This window comes from Macrotis lagotis, chromosome 1 (genome assembly GCF_037893015.1).
Source record: "Macrotis lagotis isolate mMagLag1 chromosome 1, bilby.v1.9.chrom.fasta, whole genome shotgun sequence".
Lineage (NCBI taxonomy): Eukaryota > Metazoa > Chordata > Mammalia > Peramelemorphia > Peramelidae > Macrotis > Macrotis lagotis.
Genome location: NC_133658.1, coordinates 665,394,465 through 665,420,632, shown reverse-complemented (window position 1 = coordinate 665,420,632; position 26,168 = coordinate 665,394,465). Strand labels below are relative to the sequence as shown.

Below are 26,168 nucleotides of genomic sequence, written 5' to 3'. Positions count from 1 at the left end.
TGTTATCATTTTTGTCAACTGCTATGCACATTTGTTTCTAGATTTTGCTTGTCTAGGCTATTTTAGTAACACACTTTTTCTATTTTTTTTCTCTAGTAGCATTTAGTTTTAATATTTGCTGCTTAAAATCTGGTAGTGGACAACCCTTTCTCCTATCTACTTTAGTAAAAATTATATCTTTTTTTTTAACCTTCTATTCTTAAAAATAATGCTTAAGTGTCTTGTTTAATTTAATACAATACCTTTGGTTATTTGAGATAGCCCCGAATTGGTAGAATAGATAGCAGCATAATCTTTTACTATATTAATATGGATGTGGTTGTTTTTTTACTTAAAATTTTTTTAAAGAACAATATATGGGATAGCTAGGTGGCACAGTGGATAGAGCACCGGCCCTGGAGTCAGGAGCACCTGGGTTCAAATTCGGCCTCAGATACTTAATAATTACCTAGCTGTGTGGTCTTGGGCAAGCCACTTAACTTGCAAAAATTTTGTAAGGCTTGCTAGGTAATTATTAAGTGTCTGAGGCCGGATTTGAACCCAGGTACCCCTGACTCCAGGGCCGGTGCTCTATCCACTGTGCCACCTAGCTGCCCTAAGCATCTTTATTTTAAAAAATCAAGTCATGCTACAAATTGAAAAATAGATTTAGAAACAGAATCTTCTCTAAGTGCTTATTAAATAAGAGCTAGGACAGATTCTAGGCAGTTTTTAAATTGCCTTGCCTTCACAGTGAAATTTTTTAATACAATCTCATGTATCAAAAAAATAGCTTATTTCAGTTTAGAGGTAGAGTAGTAGAACAAAATATTTGTTTATTTTCAGATGCACTTGTGAATTTATGAGTGATGGCAATATGATTCTTGCTATATTATCTGCAAAGTCATGGAATATTAAAATAATGTTAAAATATATTTTGCTGAACATTTTGTTTGTTATTTCCTAGATCAAGAGTCCATGAAAAGATTTGATGGGGGGGCAGCTGGGGGGCAGCTGGGGGTAGCTAGGTGACGCAGTGGATAGAGCACCGGCCCTGGAGTCAGGAGTATCTGGGTTCAAATCTGGTCTCAGACACTTAATAATTACCTAGCTGTGTGGCCCTGGGCAAGCCACTTAACCCCATTTGCCTTGCAAAAACCTAAAAAAAAAAAAAAAAGATTTTATGGAGTAGGTAAACTTGAATAGAGAAAAAATACATTTTATCTTTAATACTTTTAACTGAAATTTATTATTTCCTTCAATTATTTAAAAACATTATTTTGAGAAGGGAGCTATCATAGACCTAAGACACACAAAAAAAATGGTTGATACCCTCCCCAAGACTATTGCTGACCTTGACTGTCCTAAGTCCTTTTGTGTAGGATAGATGCTACTTTGCCATTCCATTTTTAGTTCCATTATATAGGAAATGGCTGACTTTTTTTCTCACTATGGTCTCTTTGAAGGAAACATTTCATTATAATTCTCCTGTGCCTTCCCCTTTTTTGTCTTCTTCCCTTTCCTTCTCTCTCTTCTTTTCCTCCTTTTTTTCTCCTCCCCTTTCCCTCTTCTCTTCTCTCTTCTTTTTAACTCTTTTCCCTTCCTTCTCTTCCCCTTCCCTTTCTTCTTTCCACCTCTGAAGAGATCTCTTCTTTCTCTTCACCATCCAGCCCTCTCCCTTCTTTTCTTCTCTGTACACTCATGTTTATATGTGTTTGTGTGTATCTTTCCATATGAGTTGAAGTCTGTAGAACTGATTTAGAAAGTCTGGTCCCATACCCACCCTCCCACCTCCCCTTTTTCCCAAGCTTTCTCCTTGTCCCTTTATGCATTTATTTCACAGAATCTAGGAGTTGGAAGGTACTTCTGAGGTATTTAATCCTACTTTTACTGGAATAAGAATATCTGTTTACCATAGCCAAGAAGTGACCACCCAGCTTTTCCTGAAGGTCTCATGAGGAGTAATCCACCACCTCCTCAGGCAGATTAGGTCATTTTAGGATAGCTCTGATTGTTACAAAATGTTTTCTTAGAACAAATTTAAATTTGCCTCTCTCTTCAGCCTCTACCCACTGCTTCTTGTTGTTCTCTCTGGGACCAAGCAGAACAAATTTAATTTTTCTTCTATAGATGGCCCTTAATACTGGAAGATAATTATCAGGTGTTCCATAAGTCTTTTTAACTATTAGCCAAATATCCACAGTTTACTTAATTCATACTGTCATGTGGCATGGTTTTGAGGCCCTTCATCTTTCCCACTTGCTTTCTCCTGGTCTCTTTGAACTTATCAGTCAATCAAGGTTCATAAAAATGAGGCATCCTAAACTGATTAGTGTTCCTGGTCTAACCAGGACAAACAATGGCAGGCTATTACTTCCCTAGGCCTGAGGGCTATTTTACCTCACTAATGGCAGTTTAAACTAAGATCATTCAGCTTTTCTTGCTGCTACTGCACACAATTAATTCTTAATGGACTCAAAGTCCTTGAGAACCCCCAAATTGGTCTCAGGTGAGCTACAATATGTACCTTTCCCAGGTTGTACTTGTGGAGTTTATTTTTTTTTACCCAAATGCAAGAATTTATTATTCTTATTCCATTTCATCTTAGCAGATTTGGCACAACATTTTAGCCTGGCCAGATTTTTGAATGTTGACAGAGTTAATAACAATTTGCATCCCCTGGAAATTCAATAACTATACCAAATTAAAACATTTATAAAAATAAAAAATGCTAAAAATGATTTTTAAAAATTCAAGGGTCAGGTATGGATTCCTGGGGCATGCCATTAGAGCCCTTTTTCCAAGTTGACATTGAATCATTTATTAATGACAACCCTTTAGGATTGGCTTTCAATCACTTTTGAATTCACCTAACAGTAAAAATAAAACAAGAAAACAATGACAACCAAACTATTTTTTAAAAGTCTATCAGCATATTTAGTCTCTATAAATTCTCATCTTGCCTTTAAGAAAAACATGACACATTAAATACTTAGCTAAAATCAAAGTAAACTAGATTTCTAGTATTCCTAGTTTAGTATGACTTATTGATGAAGTCTTCAATAGACATGGGCTTTGTTTTCAGACTTCATTTTCTAACCCTTTTTTTTGAAACAAGGAAGAAAGTTACCCTTCTCCAATCTTGCAATACTCTTTCTACCTCCCTGCTTCACTTGGATTTTAAATCTCTATTTATCTGTTTTTTTATTTTTTAGTCTCCAGTCTAAAGATCATTCTCCTTGGCAAAGGAATCAAACAAAATAAGAAGTAACCTATTCTCCTTTCTTCCTTTTGTCCATTTTTATCATCTCATTCTCCCTGATCCTAGATCCTAAACTTTCTTCCTCTCCCCTCCATAATATATCCTTTAAAAAAAACACAACAGCTTTTTATCTCTTATTTTACTTTTGCTTAGCTTGTAATATCTATACATCTTCTAACCTCATACCCAAGCAAATGCTGGGGTTGAAAAGTCTAATTCACTTTTTTTTAAATCAAAAAATTAGGTTTAATTTGTTTAGTCCCAGGGGACAAAGCAGAAACTAGAGTGTAGGTATGGCAGTGGCAAATTTGGCTTGATGCAAAGAAAAACTACAATTTATATCTCCTTATTTGGTAGTGGGGCAGCTAGGTAAATAGAGTATCAGACCTGGAGTCAGAAAGACTCCTCTTCCAGAGTTCAAATCTGACCTCAGACACTTACTAGCAATGTGACTCTGGGTAAGTTATTCACTCCATTTGACTCAGGTTCCTCATCTATAAAATGAACTAGAGAAGAAAATGTCAAACTACTTCAGTATGTTCCATTTCCCAAAAATGTAATCACAAAAAGTCATATACAACTGAAACGACTGAACAACAGATTTGGTAGTGGATTCCCCAGCATTTGCTATTATAGGTGGTATTCTTGGTTGTCTGAGTTGAACTAGATGGCCTCTGAGGTACTCAGAGATGTACATTGAACTTCATCTTCCAAGATTATTTATGCTATGGGATACTATAGGTGATACTCCTTGCTGACAGTGCTCTCTTTCAGTGTATATAGAGGTATTATTGTCAGATAATCTGCAGTCACTTCTGTATGTTATATATCCACCAAAAAAACTTCTACTGTTGTTGTTTCTGTAGTTGTTATCTGAAGGCCCTGTAGTTGTTTGGGATTTGGCCATTTGGTTTTATAATCTATTCTTTGTCTCATGGTCTGCCTCTGTAAGCAAAAGCTTGGTAAAAGAACAGCCTATGACAGCTTGCTGCACACTGGGTGGGTCTGGCAGGGACTGCTAGTCCTTGGAATTCTATAGAAGCCCTACATTATTTGAAATGATTGTTCACTGGGTCAGTGGTTTCTCTTAGAATAAAACTCATTACAGCTAATTCTGAGATCACTGCAGGAGGAACCAAATAATTACATACATTATGTTAAGTGGGCACAAAAGGCAGCTTGGTACAGTGGTAGGAAGGTCATTGGGCCTGACTTAGTCACATCCTAGGCTGGCTGTGTGACTCTGTGTACCGAGTCAACTCCCTAAGTGAGTTATGAGAAGGTAAATTTCTCACCAGCAGGTCCCTCCTTTGGTGTTTTATTTCAAGTCTTGGCCTTGCCACTGTGTAATCTTAAGTTATTTGTTGTCCTGTACCTCAGTTGTGATTTTTAAGTCTGCAGTAGATTTGAGAGAGGAAAAATCCCATTGCCCAGGGGCCCATCAGCCCCAACCCTCTCCATCAAGTTGGACTGCCAAGAGCCATCGTCCCAACCAGAAACTGACAGGCCTCCTCAGAGCACAGGTTTCTTCTTGCTAATATGAGCCCTATTGCATTAGTGCACTCTTTATAGGCCAGAATTGTGCTGTTGTGAGATAGGTGGCTGCTGAATCAGGAACTAATAATTAAAGGAAATATTTTCCCAGCATATAAAAATATCTTAATAAATCCTACATGACATTTTAACAGCTTAGAGAGGAAAGGGAAACTAATAGAATGTTGACAAATGATGGCAAGATGAGTATTATTTCTGTACTTATTGTTGGTTCAAATAGATTTTTGCTCATAATTTTTAAATTTCAAAAACTGTAGAGATTAGTAATCCAAGCTTTTTATTTTTGTGAAAAATCAGACAAGGGTTTAGCATTTCACATTAGGGTAGATTTTTATTAGTCATGTTTTCAAGCAGAATCAGAAACTTGAGTTGTTAATACAACAAATGGTTAGGCTCTTGACAATAGGTAATCTGTTTATGTATCTGTTATCTTCCCATTATGTCTCTAAGTGAATCTTCTGGGACAGCACTTGGTGGGGGGGGAGACAAGAATTGGGTTCTCAGCTTCCCTGATTCATTTAGCCTTTAAATTATTATCTGAGGACTAGTGATGAAACAAGCTATTTGCTTTCTGACAGAGAAGTGATGAACTTGAAAGTGCAAAATAAGACATTTTTAAATGATCAATTTTAGAATTTGTTTCTCTAGATGAATATTTGAAGTGATGTTATTTTTTTCTTTTAGTTTGTGGAGGGAGCTTGAGGGGAAAGGAATTACAATGGGTTAAATTAATTTTTAAAAAGAGTCATTAAAGTATTGTTTTAAATGTGCAAAAGAAAACAGAAGGAAGGTCAGGAGGAAACAGACAAGTAAAAACAACTTTGAAAATAATAGTTGAATTTCTTGTAAACTTAAGTAGAAAGAAATGTAGTGCAGATTCATAGCTGTGTGGGCAATCTTTTTTTCTGTTCTGCTGTGCATTTTATATAAATGATCATCTTATTTGGTATTTAAATTCAGAATTTTATAAGTAAATAGTATTAAAATAGGCAAGAATATTGTATTTTTAATGTAGAATTGTCCTACTAATGGTTTTCTTGGGAGATTAGCCTAATCTGGAACAGTGTGTCTCAATCTGTTGACCTGCAGATCTCTTGGAAGCTTCTGGGCTATTTCTAGCGATTTATGAATCTATGTGGGCCCCAGGTATAATCGTTTTGAACTTTATTTGACTATGAAAAAATATGCAGCATAACTTAGTATAATTAAAAAGCAATTATACATTGTGTGGGGAGAATATCTTGCACAAATATGGTTTACTGCTCTTCAAATATATTTGGATTTTTCTGATTAATTAAATAAAAATTCAAATAAAGGTGCTGCTGAAATATAGGAAAAATTGTCATTTAATACTGACAGCCAAGATAACTGAATGATTTTGGTTTGGTTTTTATTTTTTTTTTATCTATTTGGTGACCCATGTTCATAGTAAAAGGAAACCAGTTGGCCTACTCCTTAGCTCAAAGGGAATCAGTTGGTGGTTGTACATTAGTATTGATAGTTACGGGTTAAAAGATTCTTAGCCCCTCTAGTCCTTCAAGTTTATTAGCCTGTCCATCTGAGAAGTTTAAAATTTATAGCTCCTGAAGAAACATATTTTTACTCATGTCACTGAATAAATTAGCATTCTTAGTTAGACATATTCAATGTAATCATCTGCTATTTTCTCCCACCACTATAATGAGGAAGAAAATACTCTCTACTTTTCTTCCTGTTATAGTATGTGGTGTCTTTAGCCATTCATATTCTGAGTAGAAGTTGTTTTCAGGTAGCAACAGTAAGGTAATTATTTTTTGTCATAATTCAGAATCACCTCCCGTGAAGCTCTTTATCATTATCTTATAGCAGTGTAGAAACAAAATTGAATTCTCAGAAGATGTAAGTTCTGGCCATTTGATGTAGTGCTAAGACCTGGGTTTGAGTCCTGGCTCTGCTGCTGATTTTCTGTTTCCTTGAACTTCAGTTTCCTTACATGTAAAATTAGACATAGGATTTATTAAACATCTTTTGTGTGCCAGTCGCTATGCCAAGTGCTGGTCATATAAATGAAAGTGAAAGAGACAATCTCTGGCCTCAAGGAGCTTACATTCTAAGATGAGAAGACAACACATAGGAAGTATTGGGGAAAGTGGGGAAGGTAGGATATGGAACATGCAGAAAGTGACAATGGCATGGAAGTGTGGTTCCCCACAAGTTCATCTATTGTAACCCAGAGGGTACCAAGTATGGTACCAATAGGGATGTAGTTGGACAGAGAGTGGGAGGCTCTCTTAAGGAGGTACATAATAATGCTAGGCAGTTCTAAATTTGAGGAGGCTTTTTAGATGGTCCTGGCTAAAAGATGGTGTCCAAGAAGCAAGCTAGCCAAGAACACTGGCCACCAGGCAATGAATTTTGTGGTCCAAAGGAACTTAGTCTACTTGGGCATGATCTGTGTGAGTAGAAGGGATATCCTTCCCCTTAAAGCCCCAGTTATTTGAAGTAAAATGGAAGTATTCTGACACTGGAAGAGACTTAAGATATCTAATTCAGCCCCCTCATTTCACATATGGAAAAGACTTGAGACCCAGAGGGAAAAATAACTTGTCCAGTACTGTTCCATTCTTTCACATGGTTCATGTCATTTATTTTGCCCTTGTAGATATTGAATGAATGAATGAATGAGAAATCGTTTATTAAATGTTTACCACGTGAAAAGAATAGTATTAGGTGTTGAGGGTCTGAACTAGGTAGTAACCATGTGAGTAGGGTGAAGGGGATAAATATGAGATATGTTGTGGCAATAAAATCAACAAGAATTAGCAATTGATTGGCTATGGGGGGTGAAGGAGAGTGAGGATTTGATGATGGCTCTAGGTTGTAAACCTGTGAGTGAAAGGAAGGTAGACATTCTACAGAAATGTTTAAGAAGAGAAAATTAATTTTTGGGGGGAATAATTATGTCTGTTTTGAGTGTGTGAGTTTCAATGCCTATAGGTAAACTAGTTTGCAATGTCTTTTAGGCAGCTGTTAATGTAAAATCAGAGCTGAGGAGGATGAGTTGGGTTAGCTTTATTGAAATGGAGTCATATGACTAGACATGTTAGTGAGGTCTTAGCTGATGAGGTCTCCAAGAAAGAGAGTGTTCATAATGGAAAAGGGGGGCTCAGGAAAGAGCCTTGGATATATTCACAGTTAGAGAATGTGATATGGATGATAATTGAGCAAAGGAAACTGAGATGGAGTGGTCAATCTGGTCGAAGTACTTAGAAAATAGTTCCGTGAAAACTAAAGGAAGAGAGAGAGAGTATTCAAGAAAAGAGAGTGGCCACCGGTGTCAAATGATGCAGACATCAAGAAACTTGAGAATTGTGAAAAGGCAATCAGATTTGAAAATGTAAATATCATTGGTAGCTTCAGAGAGAGACAGATACATTAATACTTAATGATAAGACTGAAAGTCAGATTTTAAAGGATTGAGGAGTTTAGAAGTGGAAACAAGAATAGAAACTTTTGGGGGAAGTTGAGCTTTAAGTGGGATGAATGTATATAGAAGAACAGGGGTCAGGTTCAAGTGAAGCCTTTTTTAAAATGAGGAGATTTGGGGGCATGTTTGTAGGCAGCAGGAAAGGAACTAATAGGAAGATGGTTTGTTTGTTTAGTTTTTGTAAGGCAATGGGGTTAAGTGACTTGCCCAAGGTCACACAACTAGGTAATTATTAAGAGTCTGAGGCTGCATTTGAACTCAGGTCCTCCTGACTCCAGGGTCGGTGCTCTGCAGCCACATAGCTGCCCTGAGAAGATGTTGATTAACTATTGCAGGGGCAAACTGCTAAAGGAAATTTAAGATAATAGGATCAAGGTTAAAGTTAGAAATTAATATCTCAATTATGATTACAGGAAAAGAAAGATGAAGGAGAATAAATGAAGAAAATCCTAATGAGAATTTAGGGCATGACTAAAAATTTTGATACTGTGCATTAGAATTTTGGGGAGTTTTATGAGTACAGTGGGACTGGACCAATGATTTCACTGATATAGGGTACTTCATTTTTTTTTTAGTTTTTTTTTTTTTTTTTTGCGAGGCAAATGGGGTTAAGTGGCTTGCCCAAGGCCACACAGCTAGGTCATTATTAAGTATCTGAGACCGGATTTGAACCCAGGTACTCCTGACTCCAGGGCCGGTGCTTTATCCACTGCACTACCTAGCCGCTCCTATAGGGTACTTTATGATGAAGATAATTTCCTTTATCAATGCAAATGATAGCTGCTCAGCATCTTTGAAACTAATCATCTAAGAGAAGTTCCTGGGCACTGAGATACTATGAATTACCTAGAATCATACAGCTAGTATATATCAGAGTTGGAACTTGAACTTATATCTTCCTGATCTTAAGACCAGGCTCTCTATATTCTATACCTGCTGCTTGAAATTAATTTGTTAAATAGTTACTAAGCAAGTTTAAGAAGTCATATATTCGATGTAAATTTTTTGGCAAAATATTTAAAGAATCAATACCTTTTCACTATCTTCAGCACAAAAAGGCTTCTAGGTGCTATTCAAGATTTCTTGCACAAGTAATCAACTGGGTCTACTCATTGCCAACAAAAAATAACTTACTTTAATTGGCCATTTTTCTTTTATAAAGCTTTAGTCTTTCTCCTTTCACTTTGTCTTATCTATGCTTATAAATTACAGTCCTTAAAGTGAAATAATTTACCCGTTGCATCCAAGACCACCATGACAGATTTACTTCCAAGTGATCAAGTTCTCAGTTACCTAAACAAGACTGTAATTTGATCATTAAGCATTGGAAATCAATTTTTTAATGGCTGGTTAATATCAGTTATCCATTAAGAGTAAATTCTATCTTCAGTTGCTGATAAAATGTAAGTGGCTTTGGAATTCACCCTGAGTTATATCACCTACAGGGTGTTTCCCTGTTCCTCTTAAAGGAAGCCAACTTTTAAAGTTGTTTATATTATCTTTGGTGAGAAAAATTGTGTATATCCGATATTCACATTTAGACAAAGAGTCTTGTTTCATTTTGGTTTATACCAAACCTCCCTTTTATATCATCACCCATTGGGAATGAAATCATTATCAAGAACTTTCAGTGATCCTACATTATTTCCTGCTGAGGAAAAAGCAATGGCATTTCAGGTCTTCCAAATTCTCTTTATTTCATGAGGCTTCCATTCATTCATTCTGCAATCTAGCCACATGGAATGATTCACTGTTTCCCATCCTCATCTTGCTCATTTGTGCCTTGATGGCTTTGTGGATTTTATCTTCCAAGCCTGGATTAAATCCTCTCCCAGACAACTCTCCCTATGACCCAGCTCCAGTACAGTCTCCTTCTGGAGTCAACTTTGCTCCTTCCCCTCTTTGAATCTCTTAGGCTACTTTGACTTCATGTATGTACTCAATCATATTCTAACCCTCTTTAGGGTCATGGAGAATAGGACACAACTGAAACAGCTCAACCACAAATTTGTATTATTTCATTAATTTTGTACATCCTTATGGATTTATAGGCTCCTTGTGGAGGACTGTGCCATTTTTCAGTCCCCAGGGGTAGCACAGTTAAGGTAATTAGTAAAAATATCTGTTGAGTTCAAATTTACTTTTCACATGGATGAATATTTTTTGTAAGGCTCATGCTTTGTGTAGTCCTGGATTAGGTACATGCTTTGAGTAGTCTTCAAGCCTGCAATTGATCAAACAGACAAGTTGTACTGATTTCCATTAATGAAGTATGCCAAAGAACATCTTAGATATTTTTGGTTTAGAAGTAATTGATTTCTTTGGAGAGATTTTCAAAGTCAACCAAAAGCATTTGGTCTGGTTCTTAGCCTAATGTGACTCATCTCAATGTAGTATAGTGGAAAGAATACTGAATTTGAAGGACTGAAATTGGAAATGATAGACTCAAATTGGAATTCTAGCTTTGCTTCCTACTGTCTCTGTGACCTTGAGCAAAATATTTAATTTCTCTTTGCTTCAGTTTCCTTGTCTATTGAATTAGATGACCCCTAAGGATATTTCAGTCCTAAATCTTAAATCCCAGGTCAAGTTAATTTTTGCAAATTAAAATTCCAGTGTATTGAATTGAAATTCTATCAATTATTTGATTTAGAAAAGCAATAGGATTGGTTAAGTGGTATTAATAAAACCTCTTCATCTTCCCTAGAGAGAAAATGTGAAGAGATAATTATTTTGTTTTTTTAAAGCTTTGTGCTCTTGAACAATAGTGGAATATCATGGAGAATACTTATTTGCAATTATTCTTCATTCTGTTATCCAAAATAATGAAGAGTTTTGCTAAGTTATGAATACAAACATTGGGGGAATGTTTATAGTGTATCTATTTTATTCAGAAACATACAACCCATAAAAAATTTTTAAAGGCATGTGTTTTGCCTAGGGATAGAAGGAGTATATGGTTAATTTGGATGATGATTTTCAGAAAAATGAATCATTTATTAATCATTTTGTCTAGATATTGGACATTCAGCAAACAACTTTTCTAAATTACAGTGTTTGACAAAAGCAGTAATATATTTAGAATATTTGACTCCAAAGAAAAGATTATAATTGTGACTAGTCCAATAAACCCACCCTTGGCAACATTTTCAGTCAAAAGATATTGGGATTGTACTCTCTGACCAATGAAGGATAATTGCTTAGCACTGATACACTAAATCCATTTTTGATGGTTGGTGATGAAAGCTGTTGCTCAATTTTTTCCAAAATTTTATTGATATCTTTTTATTTTTAAAACACCTGCATTTTCCCATATATGCTTCCTCTCAGAGAGCCATCTCATACAACAAAGAAGCGTGTAACAAAATTTTTTTAAGAACGAAAATAGTCAGGGGAAGCTAGGTGGCACAGTGGATAGAGCACCGTCCCTGGAGTCAGGAGTACCTGGGTTCAAATCCTGCCTCAGACACTTAATAATTACCTGGCTGTGTGGCCTTGGACAAGCCACTTAACCCCATTGCCTTGCAAAAACAAAAACCAAAAAAAAAAAAGGAAAATAGTTCCTTAAAAGATACTAATATGCCTGACCTTATATAGTGTTATATAATCCTAGTTTCCTTCCTTCCATCCTGATTGATTCAGAGCTCATGTAAATAGCAATGTCTCTGTTTGGGCCAGAAACTTGAAAGTCTCTCTCTCCCAGATTGATTTCTTTTTTTGATGAGGCAAAAGAGGTCAATCTTTGCTTCATTTCTTTCTTACCTAATCTAATCACTAAATGGGCATTGCCTCAGTCAAACTGAGACCCATTTAAGATCTTAGTTTAAAAGACCAAGGGCTCCCCCTATATCCAAGACCATCTCCAGTCATCCTGATCCATATCTGGCCATTGGACCCAAATGACTCTGGAGGAGAAAGTGAGGCTGGTGATTTTACATAGCACCCCTCACTTAAATTCAATTCACTTGCATGGTATCACCTCCCTTTGGTGAAGTTTGAGTATTATAATTTCACAACATTCAAATTCATTTATTTTATTGTTGTTGCTGTTCTTTTCATTTGAATTGTTAGAATCTTTGCATATTATGTTTTCCTGGTTTTGTTTGCTTTATTTTACATCAGCATATGCAAATCTTATGATGTTTTCTGTATTCTTAATTTTCATCTTTTTTATATCACAGTACTATTTTATTACACAATATTCTTGAACCACAATTTGTTTGACTATTCCCCCAAATGATGAGTAGCTACACTGTTTCCTATTCTTTGCAAAGACAAAAATGTGATGTTTTAAATATGTTGATATATATAGAAATTTTCTAATGAGCCCCTTGCCTAGCAATGGAATGTTTTAGTGCAAATGTCACTTTTTTTGGGGGGGGGATGGATAAAATCAGGGTTAAGTAACTTAACCAGTCACAAAGCTACTAAGTGTCAAATGTCTGAGGTCAAATTTAAACTTGGGTCTGGCTGACTCCAGGGTCAATGCTATATTCACTGTGCCACCTAATTGTGCCAGCCAATTTTAAAAAAAACCATAATTCTAAATTACAATTCAGATAGAATCAGACTGCTCATGGTCATACAACTAATAAGTGTTAGAAATGAAATTCAAACCCAGGTCTTGTAACTCTTAAGGTCAAACTAAATATACTATAAAGGATGATGCCTAAACAAAGAACAACTAAGAGGAATTAAAGGATTGCTTTCAAAATACTTACAAAAGAACCATAAAAATATTTAACAATATAGATCTCTTCAAAGTGAACACTATAATGGATTCTTCACAATAATCATTAAATATTATTAAATATTATTAAACTATTTTCAAAGAGGACCGATGAAGGAGAGAGATACATATAGAGTAAAGGTAAAAGGCTGGAGCAAAATATATTTTGCTTCAGCTGAAGTGAAAAAAACAGGGGTAGCAATCCTTATCTCAGACAAAGCAGCTGCAAAAGTAGATCATGTTAAAAGAAATAAGGAAGGAAACTATATCCTCCTAAAAGGTACCATAGACAATAAAGTGATTTCAATACTGAATATGTATGCACCCAGGGGATAGCATTCAGATTCTTAGAGGAGAGGCTGAAAGAACCATAGGAAGACATAGACAGCAAAACTCTACTGGTCCTCCCCTCTCAGATCTAGGTAAATTGAATCATAAAATAAACAAGAAAGACATTAAGGAGGTAAATAGATTGTTAGAAAAACTAGATATGATAAGCTTATGGAGAAAACTGAATGGGGATAGAAAGGAATATGCCTTTTTCTCTGTAGTACATGGCACTTATATAAAAATTTACCATGTACTAGGGCATTAAAACCTAATGATCAACTGCAGAAAGGCAGAAATAGTGAATACATCTTTCTCAGATCACAATGCCATAAAAATCATATGCAATATTGGGCCAGGGAGATATAGACCCAGAACTAATTGGAAACTGAATAATCTCATTTTAAAGAATGAGTGGATCAAACAACAAATTATAGAAAGAATTAATTATTTTATCTTAGATAATGACAATAATGAAACAACATACTAAAACCTATGGGATTCACTCATAGAGGCTGTCAGGGGATATATAATATCTTTAAATACTTACATGAATACATTAGAGAAAGAAGAAATTAATGAACTAAATATGCAACTAAAAAATAGAGAAAGAACAAATTAACCCCCCAATTAAATACAAAATTAGAAATTCTAAAAATTAAAGGAGAAATTAATAAAAGCAAAAAACTATTGAATTAATAAATAAAACCAAGAGCTGGTTTTATGAAAAAACCAATAAAATTGATAAACCTCTGGTCAATTTGATTTAAAAAAAGAATAAAACCAAATTGCTAGTATCATAAATGAAAAAGGTGAACTCACCACCAATGAGGAGGAAATTAAAGTAATAATATCATCTGGCAGCCAGAGAACTTTATAATATGACTTAAACTACTCCAAATAATTGAAATACCTCTTTAATTTAAGTCTCCCTATCTAGTCCTGCCTCCTCATTTTATATATGAGGATATCAGAATCCTTAGAGCATAGTCACAGATTTAATCACAGATTTAGTTTGTGATATTTAATCCCAATCCTTTAGGAGATTAACGTGCTCTGATACTATTACAGACATTCATAAAAGTGCACAGAGCATGTTATAGTGTTATAACTAATCTATTTGATTCAACAAATCATTTACATTAATGAAGTTTTATTATACATTATTTATTTATTTTTATTATACTTTAGTAGATTTGTTCAGGATGCAGTTATCTGTGACCTCTAAGTTTGTCTCTCTGAGTAATAGCTTTATTTTTCAGTCTCTACTCATATAGCCATACTTATTTGGGGACTAACAGAGGTGTTGTGTGGGTGGTGATGCATATGCAGGTGCGTAGCTAGTTAGACTTAGGAAGAAATAAAATTGTCCCCTCATATGCAGAAATCTTTTGAAAGTCTCTTGGATAGCAAGGAGATCGAATCAGTCAATAATAAAAGAAATTCATTCAGACTATTCTCTGGAAGTGAAAATATTAAATTTAAAACTTGAATTATTTGACCACATAATGATGACAGAACTCATTAATATTAGGAAGGATTGAAGGCAAAAGAAGAAGGTGCCAGCAGAGGATGAGATAGATAATATCATAGAAACAATGAACACGAGCTTGGATAGACTTTGACAGGTAATAGAGAAGAGAAGGGCCTGGCATGCTATGGTCCACAATGTTATGAAGAATCAAATATGACTGAACAACTAAACAACAACATGCAGGAATCAAATAAGCATCTTAACAATTTATTCAAAACTCTTTAAAATTCCAAACAGATGAAGACACTGCAGCTAAAGCTGTTCCATTTTTATCTTCCTAATACAGTGCCTCTCACAGACCAGATATTTAATGCATATTGATTGAACATTCAGGAGAGCTGATCTGACAGTTATCCTTTCCACCTCACAACTTTCCCCATTGAGACTGATATGTCACAGATTGACATAAGTAATTAAATGGGAATTTCGGGAGAGTTTTGTGGAAGCCACAGACAACATGTAAAGGTCAGCAGAAAACACAGAAAAAGTTTAGAAACTCAGATATGCATAAAATATATGTATAGTATTATGCAACATCAATCCAAATTTTATAAGAAGGTACTATATACAATCCATAAAAGAAAAAGAAAAAAATTTAACTTCCTTGATACAAAGGGAGGGAGTCAAAAATTTTTACTAGAATTTCCCAGATGAAAACCTCTTGATGTGGTTTAGATAAACTAGATAAACTAGAATTCATTTTCTTTTTTTACCCTAGGTGTGACCCATGCAGCTATCTGGGCTGCTTGCATTTCCTATCTCAGTGCAGCTGTGCCTCCAGAATTGAGAACATCAGCGCAGGGAATCCTCCAGGGACTTCATCTGGGTTTGGGAAGAGGATGTGGAGCCATGATTGGTGGAGTTTTAGTCAATTACTTCGGTAAGTAGTGGTCTTCCCTCATTGGCTTTTTTAACTAGCTAGCTTCTTTTTAGAGACATTCCAAAAGAACTTCATGAATTATTGGAGGAGTTTATTTTTTCATTTATTTTCCAGATGGAAAAAAACTCGTCTTCATGCTCTTATTTATATTTGGTCTACTGTAATTTTAAAGAATTTTGCTAAGGTTATGGGTGTTCATCATACTGACTTTTATTAGTTGCTGCCCACTGTCCAACCATTCTGAGGAAGAGTCATGGGAGATCAAGCTGCTGGCTGAATTGTATACCTCCCTAATAGGAGGAGGTTCCTACAGAAAAGGGAGCAGAGAGATAATATGTTTGTTTGGCTTGAGTCAAGGTGGTCTTGCATACTGCTCAAAGCAAAGGGAAGGGAAAAAAAATGAAGACACTGCAATTCAGTGTTTAAATCAAAGAAACCACCATAGCCCTATTTTCTTTGGGTTCCACTTCTGGTGTCATGTTCAATCTGTTGGGCAATACTTAGGGGATCTCATCGACCCCATTTCCTTTAGGCAATTTTTGAGGGCAACTAGATGGGGAAAATGATGGAGAATTGGGCCTGGAGTCAGTAAGACCAGAGTTCAAATCCAGCCACAGATACTAGCTAAATCTTTTAATCTCTATCTACCTCAGGTTCTTCAAATGCAAAATGAGAATAACTGCATCTACTCTCAGGGTTGTTGTGAGAATAAAATGAGTAAACATTCGTAAGCACTTGGCAAACCTTAAAATGGTGTATTATTTTGTATAGATTTATGAGTACATTTCTAGAAGGAACTCTGAGTGAAGAGATTCAATTAGTGCAAAGTAGCAACTTTTGAAATTTATAACCTTAAAGCATATACCTTGAGGTACAAAGAAATGAAGTAATTAGGGAAGCTAGGTGGCATAGTGGATAGAGTACTAGCCCTGGAGTCAGGAGGCCCCCTGAGTTCAAATCCAGCTCAAACACTTAATTACCTAGCTGAATGACCTTGTCGATTAACCCCATTGCCTTAAGTAAACAAAATTAAAAAAAAAAAAGAAATTAAGAACTCCACTGGGATTTCTACTCAGGTCTTCTTAATTCAGATAACTATCATACCTTACTAGGAGCCTCTCCTATGTGTAGTGAGGGAATGGAATTTGCTCTTTCAGGAATCTCGATTGTTAAATTATTTAATGGACAGTGAAATTTCTTCAAAGCTGAGACAGCTCAACCCTATAGTCTCTGAGCACATGCTATCTCATGTAGATAATAAATATGGTCACCTTAAGGAACTCTCTTTATAGATGAAGAGAATAATAGACATTGTCTAAGGTGACTTTTTTTTTAAATTTACAAATAAAGAAACTCCTTCCAGTAGAAGGGAAGTAACTTGCTTCAAATCTCAGAGCTCTATAGGAAAGTAGAAGAAGGAGGACCCTTACTCCCAGTCTAATCCGTTTTCTACTCTGAAGTATTTTCCTCATTGAGTTTGTCACACTCTATGTAATGGGAAGGTACCAGATGTTGGAACAAAAATCCCTGCTCTATGTGCTTATATGTTGACTAATTTTTACAGGTGCTGCTGCCACTTTCAGAGGGATTGGGATGGCCTGCCTAGTGATCCTCTTACTCTTTGCCCTGATACAATGGCTTGCTGTCCCAGATGAGGAAGAAGGTGGGTATTCTGTCCTTGCTGCCACTGCCTTATACATAGCTTCTAGAAACCCAGAATCTAACATAATTTGTGATTATGATTCCTCCCAAATCCAGTGATGTGTCTTTATTAGTGTGTTGATGTTTTCTTGTATTATTAGTAAATATATCCACCAGACCACGCTTGCTATCTCAGCCATAGCATTATGGACCTTAGTGATCAGCTAATCAATTGGTCTCAGACTTAGATATTTTGTTTTAACTGACTCTGTTCAAAACAATATTTCTGTTTTAGATTTGGGTAGGATTGGGCAGATAGGTGGCACAGTGGATAGAGTGCCAGTTCTGCAGTTGGGAGACTTATTTCCTTGAGGTTAAATCTGGCCTTAAAAACTAGCTCTATGACTCTCAGCAAGTCACTTGACCCTGTTTGCCTCAGTTTCTCATCTGTATAATGAGTTGGAGAAGGAAATGACAGACTAATGGGGTCACAAAGAACTGGACACAATTGAAACATCTGAACAGAAACAGGATTGGGTGATATTTTAAATTTCTATAATACATTGAAGTAGCACAGAATTAAGGTGATATGTGTATAAGGTTGTAAAATATTTAAAGCTCCTTCACTGGGTCAAAAGAGTAGTAGTACTGTTCTCATTTTGTAATGGCACTGGCATGGCATTGGGATGGAATAGTATTGTAAAAGGGTTAGTTTCAGAGAAGCTTGGAAAGCTACAAAAAGGAATGATTGATCATAATTGTAGAGAACCATTGATGAAACATTCCACTTACCTCCTGAAAAAAAAAGGTTAGACTCAGGGATCAGAATGAGATACACACACACACACTAGCAGGGCTGGTGTGGGAGCTTGTTTAATTTAACTATGCATATTTTCCCAGAGTCTCCACCCTTCCCCCAACAAGAAAACAGATTTTAACTCTTTGGAAAAAAAACATAACTATAAAAATCATGACCCTTTGTAATTTACAAAGTGCTTTTATGATAATATTATCTTTCTTGATCATCATAATGTTCTCATGAAGTTGGTAGGACAAGAATTTATCAGCATCATGAAATGTTAGAACTGAAAGGGGATCCGTAGAAATAATTTCATTTTGCAATTGAGAAAACTGATCACCGGTAGAAGTTCAAACTCTTCATCAAGGTCACCCTGAGAGTTAGTAGCAAAGATGAGACTAGAACCCTAATCTCCAATTATGCTCATTTTATAGATGAGGAAACATGAGGACTCAGGGATGAAATGACTTTTCCAGAGTTGCTCAGTTAATGACTGATTACTCTAAGGTATCCAGAGCCTCCTAGTTGTTGTTGCTGTTGTTCATGTCCAAGTCTTTGTGACATCATTTTGAAGTTTTCTTGGCAAAAGTACTGGAATGTTTTCCATTTCCTTCTCCAACTCATTTTACAGATGAGGTAAACGGGGTTAAAGACTTGTAAGGCTCACACAGCAAGAAGTGTTTGAGACAGATTTGAACTCATGAAGATGATTTCTCCTGACTGCCCCTCTGACTCCTGGGTCTAGGTCTTTTCCCACTGTTTTACATACTACTTTTTTTTTTGCAAGGCAAATGGGGTTAAGTGGCTTGCCCAAGGCCACACAGCTAGGTAATTCTTAAGTGTCTGAGGCCGGATTTGAACCCAGGTACTCCTGACTCCAGGGCTGGTGCTTTATCCACTGTGCCACCTAGTCACCCCTACATACTACTTTTCAACCTTGTTTTAAAAGTTAAGTTCTGAGGTACAGCCCTGTCCCAACACTAAGCCTTAACTACAAGTTTTAAATAGGATGGCACCTCTGTAAAAGCAATATGGAAGCTTGATTAAGGTGTTGTATGCTTTTAATTGATTTCATAGCCACTTATAAAACATGAGTCAAGCCATGGGATGAAGCTGCTTGTCTTCTGGGTCCTAGGAAAGTGAGGAACCCTCACTTCTTTTTGGACATGTTTGTCCTTATTGGATATATTGAAATACTTCTGTTCAAAGAACCAGAAATGTAAGTGAAACCCTAGGGACTGAATTTAACAGAGTTTAATTAGCAAGAGAGACAAAAGCCTGTTTTTTTCCACTGGCAGGACTTGGGTTACCTGGCTCTCCCACAGCCTTGGTTCTAGATAATGAGGATTTTTCCTTCCCCTTCCCCTTCCCCTCCTGTGCATCAAATTTTCTAATTCAAAACATAAACAGGGATGTGGAAGCATAGAATCATTCCCAGAAACTGCCTTTCAGATATTCTCTTGAAATTAATTGAAGATCAGACTTGCCTATATTCATAGAGCTTCTATAGAAAATAATTCCAATTTTTAACCTCAACAGTGCATGGTTGACAAAGTTTTTTGCATGTTGCAAAGCCTATTGACCAGAGTCTGTGAATAATGAAGAAATTACACCTTTCTCATCTTGCCTTCCTGTCTTCCCTGGTTTTCTCTGTTCCCAGATAAACTCCCCTTCTATAAGAAACCTTTCCCAATCCCACTATGTTAATGCTTCTCCTTGCTCAGTATCTCAAATTTATCTTTTTGTGATTTGTTTGCACATAACTTTTGTAAGTTGTCTCCCCCATTAGTTTGGAAGCATCTTCAGAATAGTGCCTTTTAAGGAGGGGATCTTTCTTTGTATCTCTAGTGTTTATCCCAGTGTCTGACACTTAATGAAGGCTTGTTGACTTGATTTACACTATAAAGAAAACTCTTCAGAGTTGTCTTAATTTCACTTTCATTTCAGATAAGACCATGCTGGCAGAAAGGATTCCAGTTCCTTCCAGCCCAGTCCCCATAGCAACTATTGACCTGGTGCAGCAGCAGACAGAAGATATCATGCCGCGTCTTGAACCCAGACTTCCTCCCAAGAAAACCAAACACCAAGAAGAACAGGAAGATGTGAACAAGCCTGCCTGGGGGGTCAGCTCTTCTCCATGGGTTACTTTTGTCTATGCGCTTTATCAAATTAAAGAGATGATGCAACTAACCAGAACTAGCCGGGCTTCTGAGATTCAGCCTTTACAGGTAAAATGCTTCCTTTACTAGAAATATCATTACCTTCTTCTTTCTTAACATCACCTTATATTTTTCCCTCATTACATATTAAAACAATTGCCATCTTTCTAACATTGACTGTGAAACTTAATTCTCTACCATATTCTTTCATTTGGGCAATGGGGTTGGAGAATGGCTAGGGATGGTATGGACCTATAATTTCATCCATAAGACAGCATTCTTGTTATGGTAAATGTAGATTGGCATCTCATCTATAACAGTTGAGTTACCCAAAACACTGAGAAATTTATGTGACTCGCCCATGGTCACACAGCTAATAGATGTCAGAAGCAGGACTTGAGCCCTGATCTTCCTGATTATAAGGCTGGCCTTTTTTCTACTATACTACATCCTCTCATTTTCTTTTAAAAAACCTAAATAAATCTCCATATAGTTCTGTGTCCTTTCTATCACTGCAGTCAGTCAATGCAAAGATAGGATAAATTTTTTTATGGTCCTTGCTCAAAGGATACAACACAAGAACTCATTCATGGGTCTTGCTTGAGGAACCTTAGCTGGTTTGGTGAAGGGATGCTTTGTTGGCAATTAAGGAAAAGGATCAAAGCAGCACAGATTATGAGTTTTCTTTCAACTGTGTTTTGCCCAAATGAAGAAAAGTCGCACTGGCAGGGCACTTTTGATGACTGAGTAGCTATCTCTGTATATGGATTAGTAGAAAAATTAAAAGAAAACCTCATAGCCCTGCAATTACCAAGAGTTCCCACTCTCTTGTTCCTGTGTCAATAATTCCTCTTTAACTTTCCTCCTTATAAACACCATAATCTTGGACCAAACTTCATAGTGACTTCAGAGGATACTTGGAGAAGGAAGGGAGAGAGAATTAAAGAGGAAAAGGGGGCATTTCATCTTGTAAGAGATTTTTTTTAAATCAACTTCTCACAATTGTCATGATTGTAAATTTTCATTAATACCTTTTCCATTTCATCATAATATTCTTTTTCATGCCCCAATACTAATCCTAAAGGTCTCACACCTACAAAAATGGTAAAGCACAAGGTTATTATTTGCTCCTTTTAGAAAAACAAAAAAAAAAGTCAATCTTTGCATTGTTAGGGACTCATGTTCATCTTTGTATGAGCCTGAAAAAATTAGTTGACATTGCTTCAAGCTATTACTTTTTTAGATTTCACAGTGCTATCAGTCACAGAACCATGATTCTTTTGAATAGACCATTATTTCATATTGCTGCAATTATAGTTCCATTGAATTATATCTTCAATGGAAGATTCAAGTCTTTTTTCTCTTGATCTTGAACTTGCCCCTTTCACTCATAGGCACTGAATCAGAGGGTAGTTTGATGTTTTGGTTGTGTCTTATGGCTTATAAAAACAAATTTGGCCTTTTGTGGAAATTTTTACCAGTAGGTGCTCCTATTTTCTCAAGTGTTAATTTGTACTTCTCTTATAAAATGTGTAATGTGAGAATAGATTTTAACTACCAGAGACATGTTTGTGTCCCTGGTGTCACAGAAATTGAGAAATGACTAACTGGGGCCTTGGGCAAGTCACTTTAATCTCCCTGGGCCTCGGTTTCCTCATCTGTAAAAAGGGTCTGGGTGGTGGATTAGATAACATCCTAGGTTCCTTCCAGCTTCAGTGCTCCATGGTTATATAATACAATGTTATCAGGCATTTCAAATAATGAACAGCCTGGTCTGTATAAAAGAATAAGTCTACTTATAGTGTTTATGTTTTTCATGCGGCTTCTTGGCAGATAGGAAAAGAAATGAAAGGTAAGACATTTTAACCTTATTTCTTCAGTATTCATGCTCACTCAAGGGCCACCCATTTTCATAAACCCCAACTGAAAAGAATCATGCAAACATGGTTCCTGGGGACACCATCATTTTATGAGATGTTGGGCAGCCATACTCTCTATGTGGGCTATTTTCTCTTTCTACAATGTGTTGTTTTCTCTTCTCTAGGGGACCAGTGAGAACCAGGAAACTTCACCACCCTGCATAGTGAGAAATTCCCCAAGTGTGACTAACTCCGACCTATCAGGAGATGGACCAACCCCTGAAGTGACATCCCAGACCAACCCCGCTTCCCCTGTTGCAGATCACTTTCCCAAGGATGGTCGTACTCATCCTGCTGCATCCTCTGTAGTGGAACACCTTCCCAAGGACAGTCACCCTCAACCCACTACTAGCACACACTGAACAAAGCCCTATCATTGTATGTGTTGCATAGAAGGAACTCTGGGCCTCTGTTAAGAAACCTAGGGAGGGGTCCAGAACCTGGAACTCAATTCATCTTAAAGATTATAATACAATACAACACATGCTTTTAAATGTTTAAAATCATTAACATGAAAACGCATATTAACTACAGTACATAATCGAAATGAAACAATCTCTCTCTGAGAGATTATGGAAGAAAAGAAATTACAGAGAACTCTCAACTTCTTTGCTAAAGGTTTAATATCATAAGATTTCTTTGCCAAGTTGAGAAGAGTTGAAACCAGCAGTTACATTAAGAGGAGGGAAAGTGTTTCGTGTCGTTTGCTTTTATAATTAACCCCCTTCTATGATCAGTTATTTGAATTTTGTTTCATCTTTACTGAAAAAAAATGAAATAGGATAGGATGCAGTTTTGTTTTATTTTACGGAGAAACATCATGACAAAAAATGATATGAAATATTAAAGAAGGAACCAGTGTTTCAATTTTGTTTCAACCTTACTGAAAAAAATAGAATGGGATTCTGGATACAGTTAACTTATTTTTCTTTTGAGGAGAACTATCATGACAGAAAATGATGTAAAATACTAAAGAAGGACCCAGATGAAAATTAGTAACAGAAATTCTTTTTAAAAAGGAAAATAAAAGAGGGAAAAAAAGTTTCCCTAGACCCTATGAATATCTTTAGCTAATATATTTTTCTAAGTAAATGGTATATAAAGGTAACAGTCAAATTTTTGAGAAGTAAAGCTTCCATTGGCTAAATTGAGCTTTAAAAACATTTTTATTTTATCTTATTTTGTTTTTTGGAAATGGACTTTAAGAAAGATGAGAAGTGAATGATTATTTAAAATAAACCAATTCAGTATGCTGTAGCTTATTAGACAAGGATTACTAGATAGGTTTGTAATGGAAACTAGCCTTTCTCACTGTTTACAAAGGCCCTAATCAACTGATGCAATTTCAAAAAATTCATCTAATTTCCTAAGGGTTTCTTTAATTAAACAGTACTGTGGAGGCAATTTATAAAGGACAATAGGAGATTAAGTGCCTGGGGTGAGGTGAAATTAGTAAGAAATTATTTTATCATAGTTTTTAGGTGTAGTTGTGGATGGATTCCTTCCCCACTCCCTTTGTTGGGGAAAAGGAATAGGGAATGAGGAACAAAAAGGAAGAAAATGAAAATAACACGTTTCTCCAAACTAGGGAAACAAAGTCACAGTACATTTTTACAGTCTAGACATAGTCAGACACTGGAAGGTTCAGATATCAATATTTGCATCTTCAGATGTACCACTTCTGCTCTAACTGAACGGATCACCCATACTGAGATGCTGCTAGAGGAGCAAACTAAATTAGTGGCCAGCCTTGGGGGGAAGAGTTGGAAGACACTGCTGTAAATAAAAGTTTAAATTGGGATTTTCTCAAGTCAGCTCTGAATTCAGCACGGGAGTGTAGACAGAGAGAAACAAGAGTCTTTAATATTATACATTCCACCCACTGGTCCTCTGGTGTAACTGTTAAGTCTGGGGTCTTCCATAACCTCCTGCCCAGGATAGCCTGGGTGGAGGGGGCAGTCCACCCTTGAATGTTTGGCTTCACAGTGAAACACAGCATTAAAAGTTAAATAACTGCGAGAAATAGAACTAGTCATTAGTTATTTTTGCACTTGAAAAAAAAAGTACTGTACTGTAAATGATCATGACTCATTTTAAGTGACCTTTAAAATCAAATGTATTTATTGTGTTTATATAATTATGGAAATGAAGAAATGGGTGATGGGCTGTACCTCACCTCTGAATGTACAGTATATGAACTGTCACACTGTAGGAAGTCTATAGCTTATACTGTATTCTGTGTTTACACTTCTGATTTATTCCTTTGAAACGCCTGCTGTTTTGGAAATGCACCATTGACATGTTGAAAAAATAAAAATAAATGCCCATTTTTAAAATACCTGTTAATTGGTTCAGATGTGACCAAATATACATTTAAAAAAAAATCTCCATTTTTTTGTCTCCATTGTCTAGACAGACATCTCTTCCAACTAAACTTTTTTTATTTTTTTAATTTTTATTAAAGATATTATTTGAGTTTTACAATTTCCCCCTATTTTGCTTCCCTCCCCCACCCCCACTCCCACAGAAAGCACTGTCAGTCTTTGTTTCCATCCAACTAAACTTTTTAAAGAAGTTGTTGATTCCAAAGCTTCCTCAGTAATGCAACAATTGCCTTTTAGCAACTGCTAAATATCTAGACTTTTTACTTGATTTTGTGACATGTTTCCCATTCTCTTCACCCACCTCCCCACTATCACATTTTTCATAGGTGAATTCAAATTAATTTTTTAGCATGTTATGCTTCTTTAAATCACTGGAAACTGATGTGTGAATACTGTTTCACATTAATGTTAATGGCTTTGTGTTCATTTGTTTCATTCATGTCTGGCTTTGTGACCCCTTGAAACACCAAGAATGAAATTAGCCCAGAGCTATGAAGGTGGGATGTCTGGGCAAGAAGAAAGGAGGGAATATAAATAAAGACAAGTTTGGGGCAGGAGAATCTGTATCTCTGTATCTGGCAAGGATAAATTGTATTGTTTTTATGCAACCTTTGCTATTTATTGTAGTTGTTGAGTTTTTCAGAGTTAGACTCTTTGTAATCCCATTTAGGATTTTCTTGATAAAGATACTGGAGTGGTTTGTCATTTCCTTCTCCAGCTCACTTAACAGATGAGGAAACTGAGGCAAATAGAGTGGAGTGACTTGTCCAGGGTCACACAGCTTGAAAGTGTCAGAGACAGCATTTGAACCACCACACCATCCACCTGCCTTGCTATTTGCAGTCCTTACCTATCTCTAAATGAAAATAAACGTTTGGGGCAAGATCTAAGAGGAGAGATAGGTAATTCAATACAGGATGTCTACAACTGATAGGAGAGACAGTGGCATACAATAAGCCATATGTCCAAAGTGGCAGACAACTTTGCCACTTCTCTATGCCTTGATCTCAGGACCTGGCAATAAATCCTTTGATCTCTCTCTCTCTCTCTCTCTCTCTCTCTCTCTCTCTCTCTCTCTCTCTCTCTCTCTCTCTCTCAATAATAGCAATAGCTTAGCATTTATATAGTTTTAAGGTTTGCAAATCACTGTACGTGATTTTGTTTGAAATTTCATTTCATTTGGCTGGTCCTCACAACTATAGCAACTAACTGTGAGCAACCAACCCTGCAAGGTAGTTATCTTCATTTTAGAGATTGAGAAAATAGAGACTGAGAAGTGATTTGAATGAGGTCTAATCATTCTGACTCCAAGTCCAGAGCACTTATCCACTATGTCACTTAAATTAAACTTCAAGACGTGCTAAATAATTTTTTCATTAGAAACTTGACTTTTGTTTCATCCTTAATGAAAAGAAATGGAATAGAATAAGATGCAGTTGATTTATTTTTCTCTTGAGAAATATCATGACAAAAAATAATATTTTAAGTAACATATAAATTCTTTTTAAAAAGGAAGATTCCTTAAAAAGAAAGGA

At 36.1% G+C, this 26,168-nt stretch overlaps 1 protein-coding gene across 3 annotated transcripts in view; it reads left to right on the top strand.

Annotated features, from left to right (window-relative positions):
* Window positions 1-25,737, top strand: part of MFSD6 (major facilitator superfamily domain containing 6) — a 99,269-nt gene extending 73,532 nt beyond the window's left edge. For all 3 annotated transcript variants that reach the window (XM_074215492.1, XM_074215493.1, XM_074215491.1), the window contains 4 exons: window positions 15,570-15,731; window positions 17,296-17,394; window positions 20,119-20,399; window positions 22,375-25,737. In XM_074215492.1, coding sequence (XP_074071593.1) covers window positions 15,570-15,731; window positions 17,296-17,394; window positions 20,119-20,399; window positions 22,375-22,611 — 779 coding nt within the window. In that variant the 3' untranslated portion in view covers window positions 22,612-25,737. The remainder of the gene's footprint in view (window positions 1-15,569; window positions 15,732-17,295; window positions 17,395-20,118; window positions 20,400-22,374) is intronic.
* The last annotated feature ends 431 nt before the right edge of the window (window positions 25,738-26,168 follow it).